This window comes from Amblyomma maculatum, chromosome 8 (genome assembly GCF_055883805.1).
Source record: "Amblyomma maculatum isolate TAMU_Amacu chromosome 8, ASM5588380v1, whole genome shotgun sequence".
Lineage (NCBI taxonomy): Eukaryota > Metazoa > Arthropoda > Arachnida > Ixodida > Ixodidae > Amblyomma > Amblyomma maculatum.
Window position 1 is genome coordinate 117,117,219 of NC_139351.1, and position 8,618 is coordinate 117,125,836.

At 46.9% G+C, this 8,618-nt stretch overlaps 2 protein-coding genes across 4 annotated transcripts in view; one reads left to right on the forward strand and one right to left on the reverse strand.

The window, feature by feature from the left end:
* The window catches only part of LOC146182291 (protein Hook homolog 3-like), a 35,533-nt gene extending 33,802 nt beyond the window's left edge, over positions 1 to 1,731 (reverse strand). For 2 of the 3 annotated variants that reach the window (XM_084577379.1, XM_084577378.1), the window contains exons 1-2: positions 1,553 to 1,730; positions 1,251 to 1,336 (exon numbers count right to left, since the gene is read on the reverse strand). In XM_084577379.1, the coding sequence (XP_084433505.1) occupies positions 1,251 to 1,336; positions 1,553 to 1,585 (119 nt within the window). In that variant the 5' untranslated portion in view covers positions 1,586 to 1,730. Of the gene's footprint in view, positions 1 to 1,250; positions 1,337 to 1,552 lie in introns of all 3 variants that reach the window. The other variant, XM_084577376.1, reaches the window with a different exon arrangement.
* Positions 1,732 to 1,898: 167 nt separating this feature from the next.
* LOC146182292 (uncharacterized) lies at positions 1,899 to 4,262 on the forward strand. Its single transcript, XM_084577380.1, has 2 exons — positions 1,899 to 2,958; positions 3,781 to 4,262. The coding sequence occupies exons 1-2, from the start codon at positions 2,019 to 2,021 to the stop codon at positions 3,996 to 3,998; spliced, it is 1,158 nt and encodes a 385-aa protein (XP_084433506.1). The 5' UTR covers positions 1,899 to 2,018; the 3' UTR covers positions 3,999 to 4,262.
* The last annotated feature ends 4,356 nt before the right edge of the window (positions 4,263 to 8,618 follow it).

The following is an 8,618-nucleotide window of genomic DNA, read 5'->3' on the forward strand; positions in this document are numbered from 1 at the left end:
CCAGTGCTTGGTTTAGCTGGTTCCGGTGTGTTACATCATTATCAACCGGTTCAATCAACGATCTTGCCCAAATGCCTATATTTCAATGCCGTCACAACTCAAATTATCAATTACATCAAGTGTGTTATGTTTCAGTTCATATATTTGTCCTACCTTCTAACAGACTAAGAAAAGTCGTGCACAGGTCCAAACACTGACTTCTAGCATGTTTAACACCCTACTAAAATTTCTATCTCTGTGCCTCTGCAAACAAATAAAACGCAAGCAGCCAAAACAGGCAGAATTTGAAAACTTGAAGCCACATAGGAATGCATACAGTCATCACAGGTAAGTCAATTGTAATATTATACATCACCCTCATCCTCAATTTTCGACTGTCTGTACATAGAATTACCCACAGACATGTATACCTTAAAAAGAAAAGTTAAAAGGCCAAGTCTAAGCTTAAGTGTGAAAACGAGGCAAGCAGATCTGCCCACTTTCTGAAGGGAAAATTAAGCTGCCTCGCTTTTTTATGACAAATTCACTTAGGAAAAGTAATCGAGAAATAGGATTTCATCTTGTGCAAGCAGTGCTAAGCTCCATACAGTGCTCGAACTTATGCACCGGGCAATCAGTTGTTGCATGAAGTGATTGAAACAAGCAGACGATTTTTATCATTTAATGGCAGCTGAAGCAGTTATTAGTTCTGAACACTGCCTTCATTTTTTTTTTTTTTTCTTGCGATTATGTGTGATCATGTGCGAGTCCTTGTCCGTACGTTGAAGTGCGGCGTCCTGAGCAACGAGAGTCAAGTACACAAACTATTGAATCACGCAAAACTGAACGACTTTAGAGCTAGCGCCCGGCTTACCCATCTAAATCCGTCCGTCCGCGTCCGCTTGGTTGCCGACACAAATACTGGATCAACACGAACAGAACAGCAGAACGAAACTTCACCGTGTTTACCGCTCGGAAAGCTCAGACAAGCAAAGCAGCATACAAGTAGACAGCTTCCGCACAAGGCGGTTCTTAACTAAGTCGTTTTAAGTGACATGACGCTCGCGAACGGCACAACGACACCGAAGCGCGGTGAATCAACAGTGAAGGGCACCCCCAACGAAATCGGCTGGTACAGCGCCGGAAACATTCAGCACTGTAGCTTCGATTTATGGATTCACCAGGGCAATGGACTCTATGTGATAGTGAAAAACGATGATAGGTTAACGTTTTGCAAATCACGCAACGATACACTGCGGGCACCAACTTACATCTTGTGCAGGACTTGAGCGAGTGCGACCCCATCGGACAGCTGATCAACAGTCTTGTGTGGGGCGGAGACGTTGAATGTCTGAAGCTGCGCAAAGCGTACCGGCAAAAGGATAAGACACCGCTGTCAGCGCTGTGACAGCGTCAGCTGTTTCGCTTCGAAGCAGCAGCAGAGATGCCAATGAAAGTTGGCCCATATTACACGGATGTATGCCAGGCACCCATTCAGAGTCACGGCAAGGTTTGTAACGAAAAACATGGTCGAAAACGAATATTGCGCTGCAAAACTGCAAGGTTTACATACCCAACTTATCAGGCTGTCAGTAATCGAGTTCATCGTTGAGTAAAATACATAAAACGGCGTTAAAATCAAGACATTACACCGACGCCTACACCACCTCTACCATATATTTTATCTATTTATTTACATTTCCGAGTCTTCCTTGACTTGTTCCTCGACGTCCTCAACAGTTTACCTACCTTTTATCTAAGCCACACTGACGTATATAAATAAAAATTTTACTCTGCCAAATTTAGGCAAATAAAAACAGGTTTTTTTAAATTTGTTACTACAAATTTATGTTATTTACTTGTTGCTCTATTCTTACCGGCCTTGTTTGTTAGAAGTGCGTTGTTACAAGCTCAACTGGGGATGAGCTCCAGTGGCCTATTCAACATTTCTTAAGCGTCTGCTAGCATCAGCAAGCTTGCTTGGTGTGTTTGTGGTGCATTTCAAAGGTGACAGCAAGCCCTGACCGAGAAAAAGTGCCATGATAACCGTAAGATCCATTTGTGCTGGGCTTAAACACATAAACTATGAAAGAATAGTGGCCAGCACGGCCTCGTGTGTCTGTGTCGATCAGGCGGGATGGGTGGTGTGCCTGCGAATGGCGCACGACTCGGCCAACGAGCACAAAAGGAGAGTTCGTAAACAGAACGACAGTTCAGATAAGACAGCGCGAAGGGAAGTTCACTCAGACCTGGTGCTGCCTTCTCAGCAACAGGCCTTCTGCGAAGCGACCGACGCTCAGTTGCTGCAGCTTCTCAAGGTTCTGCGCCTCACCGAAGCCCTGGCGCTAACCGTCAGGTCGTTTGCCGATCGCAGGTTTCCCAGCTCAAAGACGGCGATAGCTCTCATCTCGGCGCTTGCCCGCGAAGGGGAAGTAGACGGACTTCAAAAGACACGCGAGATGGTTGAATCGCGCTACCCGGACGTCTCCGCCGCTGATATGCGCTTCGAACACTACCACGCCGAGGCACTGTCGCGGGCGGGTCGGGCGACCGAGGCGATCCTCAAGTTCGAGCAGCTCTTCACGTCGCACCACAGCCACCGCACAAAGATCTGCTCGTTGCTCACGTTCCTGGCCGCGTACCTCGAGCGCAACGACATGGTTGATGAGGTGACCCAACTCGGTGCGATGTGCCGGCGTCTCGCAAATAGGGGTTACTTCCACCCACTGTCCAACGTGTGGAAAGTGCTGTTTCTGAGCGAGAAGCGGCGCTACCATGCGGACGCCTGGGAACTGGTGGAAGCAGTGCGTCTGCGCCCATCCGCAAAGCTTTTCTTCGAGAAGAAAGTGTCCTCAGTCATATCACACGCGCTAGACAGGTGCAGTGTGGACATAGTGCAGAGGCTCCTACACGTGGTACTCTACCTGGACATGCAGGAATCGTGCGGAGTGGTGCTCAGCCTTCTTCTTGAATTCTACTGTGAGTCGTCGTGCATGTTGTTTTCTTTTAGTGGGCCGTGTTCAGAAGCTCGCGCACGTTGAACGGTCCATGTTTAACAGAGCATCACGACAGGAATTCACACAATAATTAAGCTGCACTGCAGGCATCCGTTTCAAGTATCCTAGCTGTTATCTGTTTATGGGCCAGAGCACATTCAACTTGTTTTAGCGTCGTGAAATGCAGCCCTCCACTAACGCATGCGCACCTATTGCTTTAGCACATTAAAATCCAATGATCACATGCGGCCAGCGAAACTTTTTTACTATTGAACCTCACATTGCTAAATTTGTAATGACACACCACAAGCCGAAGGTTAAAGCCGAAGGTTAAAGCCGAAGGTTAAACTCGTGCACAAAAGTTTAACCAGTGTACACATGCTATTGATGCTACTACAAATTGACCTCTCTTAAGTTAGTTTCAGGGGATATATTTGTCCCTCAAAGCTGAACATTACATCTTTGAATTAAGTTTTAACTCCAGGAACTGACTAAGCTCCGAGGAGTCAGTATATTTAAGTGCTTCTGAAATTAGCCCTTGCCAAAACCCGAATGTTCCAGTTTTATGCGAAACATGAAACCATGTGCTCACCAACGGAGCAAGTACTGTCTGCTCTATGGAATGACATTGCATCGTTTATTTTCCGTAAAGAAGGTGATATTTGGTCCGACAGCATTGTAGTCTGTCCAGGTGCAACCTGGCTAGCAACTGAAATTACATTCTACCCGCATTCCGGCATGCATTTGTCTCACTTACTTTGATAAGGCAAGGCTCACCAGTGCTTATCTTCTGCCTCTTTTCCAGGTGATGCAGAAGACGTCAAGAGTGCACAGAAGACATTTGAGCACTCCAAAACGTTTGGCATAGAGTTAAACCCGGTAACTTTTTACCGCTACACGTGTTTTCTGAGTTCGCAAGGAATTGAAGTGCCATATGAGCTGCTGTGCAAGAAGTACAACATGACTCCGAAGAAAGTTAAAGATGAGGCGGCCAAACACAGCAAGATCAAGTTTAAGTTTTGACACCCTCTGGTTGCAGTTAGTGTACAGATTCAACATATTTTCCGGTGCATTTGCCTGTTTTTGGAGAGTTGGAAACATACCGAATGAGACCAGTCTTGGAAGGTCGATTTGTGTTGCTCTTTTGGAGGCAAGTTTAACATGGCTTCCATTCTCAAGCATCTCGCTTTTCACTGGTGCCACAGACTGAAGCTGCCTTAACTTGTAAAGTTGCCTTGCAGTGATCTGTTATTACATTTGATCCCAGATATCATGGATATCGCAAGCCCCTCCGCCACGACAAGGCGGAGGGGCTTGCCCCTCCGCCTTGTCGTGGCGGAGGGGCTTACGAAACTCGATGAAGTCGTGAGCTCTCCTGTGCAGGGCCACCCAAGATAGGCAGGTCACGGCAGAGAATTCTGACAAAATGTGATTCACTGGAGAAGGTAATGGCAACCCACTCCAATATTTCCTGCCAAGAAATCCCTATGGCCAGTTACAATAGCATTAATGATATGGCGCCGGAAGATGAGCCCCCCAGGTTGGAAGGCGTCCCACATGTTACTGGGGATGAACAAAGGGCGATTCCTAGTAGCACCAGGATGAATGAAGCGGCTGGGCTAAAGCCAAAAGGACGTTCAGTTGTGAATGTGTCGGGAAGCGACCGGAAAGTCCGATGTTGCAACACATCACATAGCAACATGGAATGTAAGATCTATGACGCAAGGTAAACTGGATGTCGTCAAGCGAGAAATTGACAGATTGAACATTGATATCTTGGGTATCAGCGAGCTCAAGTGGAACGGAATGGGAGAATTTAATTCCAGCGACCATTATGTCTTTTATTGGCACAAATCCAGGAGAAAGAATGGGGTCGCTCTCATAGTAAACAGAAGAATGGGCAAAGCAGTGCTAGGGTACAACCCCAAAAACGACCGAATGATTTCACTTCAGATCCAAGGTCACCCTTCCAACATAACAGTTACCCAAGTCTATGCATCAACCACTACTGCTGAAGAAGCTGACGCTGAGAGATTTTATGCTGACCTGCAATGCCTTTTAGACCGCACTCCATCATCAGACGTCGTTTTTCTCATAGGAGACTGGAATGCTAAGGTGGGGAGTGAAGAAATACCCAGAATTACAGGCAAGTTCGGTCTTGGTGAGCCAAATGAAGCTGGGCAGAGGCTAGTAGAGTTTTGTCAAGAAAACAAGCTGACCATAGCGAATACTCATTTTCAACAGCACAAGAGACGCCTGTACACATGGACTTCACCAGACAGTCTGCACAGGAATCAGATTAATTATATTCTTTGCCGGCAGAGATGGAGAAGCGCTATACAAGCAGTAAAAACAAGGCCTGGGGCCGATTGTGGCACCGATCATCAGCTTCTTGTTGCCAAATTTAAGCTTCGATTGAGGAAAACGCAGAAAACTAGAAGGCCTTTCAGGTATGATCTGGATCAAATTCCATTAGAATATGCTGTGGAAGCGAGGAATCTATTTCAAGAATTAGATCTAGAAGACAGAGAGCCTGAAGAGATGTGGACTGATGTTCGTGATATAATACAAGAAGTTGCTACTAAGGTAGTTCCAAAGCAAAAGAAATGCAAGAAAGCAAACTGGTTATCTGAAGGGGCTTTGCAAATAGCTGAGGAAAGGAGGATGGCAAAAGTTATGGGGGAAACAGAAAGATACAAGGTTCTCAATGCGGATTTTCAAAAAATAGCAAGGAGAGATAAGAATGCCTTGTTGAACATACAGTGCCAGAGTTGAGGACAACAGCCAATTGAGGAACACAAGAGCTCTGTATAAGACAATCAAAGCTATCAAAGGAAGCTTCTGTGCTAAGCTGGGTGTGATAAAGGACGAACGAGGCAGGGACCTCACTGAAGCCTCAGAGATAAAAAAGAGGTGGCAGGAATACACAGAAGAACTGTACAAGAAGGACCAGGATGTCAACATAAGACGGTTGTGATTACTGATCTCGAGCCGGGCATCCTGAAGAGTGAAGTTGAATGGGCCTTTGCCAGCCTTGCTAAGAACAAAGCTAGCGGAATTGATGGCATTCCAGCTGAGTTGCTTCAAAACCTCAACCATGATGTTAACTTTCTGTATACATTATGTCAGCAAATTTGGACAACCCTGCAGTGGCCACAGGATTGGAGGAGGTCAGTTTACATCCCCATTCCAAAGAAAGGCAGTGCTAAAGATTGTTCCAATTACCGCACAATCGCGCTTATTTCGCATGCTAGCAAGGTGATGTTGAAAATCCTCCAAGGTAGACTGCAGCAGTATGTGGATCGGGAGCTTCCGGACGTGCAAGCTGGGTTTCGCAAGGGCAGAGGAACTAGACCAGATTGCCAACCATCGCTGGATCATGGAAAAAGCAAGAGTTCCAGAAACCCATCTACTTCCGCTTTATTGATTATGCGAAAGCGTTTGACTGCGTGGATCACACCAGATTGTGGCAAGCTCTCCAAGAGATGGGAGTTCCAATTCACCTCATCTGTCTCCTCAGGAACCTGTATGAAGGGCAAGAGGCCACAGTCAGAAATGGGCATGGTCTTACTGATTGGTTTCCGATTGAGAAAGGAGCAAGACAAGGCTGCATACTGCCGCCCTGCCTATTTAGGTAACCTATATGCTGAGTGCATCATGAGGAAGGCCGGTCTGGACGATTCTTCAGCTGGAGTGAAGATTGCTGGAAAACGTATCAACAACCTTAGATATGCGGATGATACCACTTTAATGGCAGAAAGTGAAGTGGAACTCAAGATACTTCTGATGCGCGTACAAGAAGAGAGTGGGAAGTTTGGGCTTAAACTGAATATTAAAAAGACAAAGATCATGGCGTCTTGCCCTATCAGGTCCTGGAGCATCAAGGGACAAGAAGTGGAAGCGGTGACAGATTTTCTTTTCTTGGGCTCCAAGATTACCCTGGAAGGAGACTGCAGCCATGATATTAGGAGACGCCTGCTTCTGGGAAAGAGAGCCATGGCTAGCCTTGACCGCCTAGTAAAGAGCAGAGACATTAGTCTGCCAACCAAGATCCGTATAACTCGTGCTATGGTCTTTCCAGTTGTGATGTATGGATGCGAGAGTTGGACTGTGAAGAAGGTTGACCGCCGAAAAATTGACGCGTTTGAATTGTGGTGCTGGTGGAGACTCTTGAGAGTTCCTTGGACTGCCAGAAGATCAAATCAGTCGATATTGTCGACCATAAACCCTGATTGCTCATTGGAGGGTCAAATTCTAAAGTTAAAGCTCAGCTACTTTGGTCATCTGATGAGAAGAGAGGAGTCGCTGGAGAAAGATTGGATGTTGGGAAAGGTTGAGGGTCACCGGAGAAGGGGTAGGCAGCGAACGCGATGGTTAGATGGCATCCTCGAGGCGCTGCAGATGAAGTTATGTGATGTTAGGAAGATAGTGAGAGACCGGAAAGCGTGGTGTGATATGGTCCATAGGGTCACGAAGAGTTGGACACGACTGAACGACTGAGCTGAACTGATATCAAACTTGGATATATATAAATTTATATATCAAACAGTCAGAACAGCTCCTGAAAAATCTGTTGCAAAATTATAGCACTATATTCACTTTTATCGAACTCTCATTTACCGGAACATTTCATATATCCAGTGAAAATTTATTGAAATAATATATATATTGTTACGGGCAAAGGAGGAAGAAGAGGGCAGTGGCGCGGGCAGGAGCGCGCACGCTAGGCCCACACACACATTCATTAAACGTCATCTCACGACCATCTAGCATCTTCTCTCTGTCCTCTGTTCTCCTGTTGTCATCGCTTACCGCCACGTAACAATAAATACTATATTTTTACGAACGAGGAAGAAGCTGCAGTGGCGTGGGCAGGAGTGCTCACGCTGACCTGCTGCAATTCATTAAATCATCTTGGTCATCGGACATCATCTCTCCATTCTGTGTTCATCGGCTTGCCGCCCCTTAACATTTTGGTTGGAGGTGTGCGGTAAGTCATCATCACTAGTCATCCTGGCCCGGAGCTTCGGTGCCCTGTGTCTGCTTGCGCCACCGGTAGCGGGTTCCCTGGAGCACATCGCCTGCCTGTTCCTCAGCTTGCCGGACCCGGCGCTACTTTGCCTTTCATCTGCCCTAACCACAAGAAGTGACGAAGGAGAGACCAAATAATCCTACCGACCCGAGACGCCACCCACACGTCCACAGGACACTACGAGAGGCACGACTGACCTGATGACTCCACTGCCTAGAGGGTGACTGGAAGGACCCCATCAACCCAGGACGACACCACATGAGGACATCCCCCCCCTCATGCCAAGCGGTGCGCACCTGGGCTTCAGCTATCGTCTCTTGGCGACCTGTGGCCCGAAAGCGTAGTGACAGACCATCATGCCTTGCTTTGGTTGCTTTCACTGAAGGACCATACAGTCTGCTTAGGTCGTTGGGCCTTGCTATTACAAGAGTACATGTTTACTGTTGTGTACAAGTCAGGCCGCTTACATCAAGACGCCGACTGCTTGTCCCGCCATCCCGTCAATCCTCCCGAATTGCCTGACCATACTGCCAACTGTGTTTTGTCAGTCTCCAACTGTCTAAAGCGGCGTCGAACAGAGTCATGACCTTTCCTTGTGCCTGCATAATGAG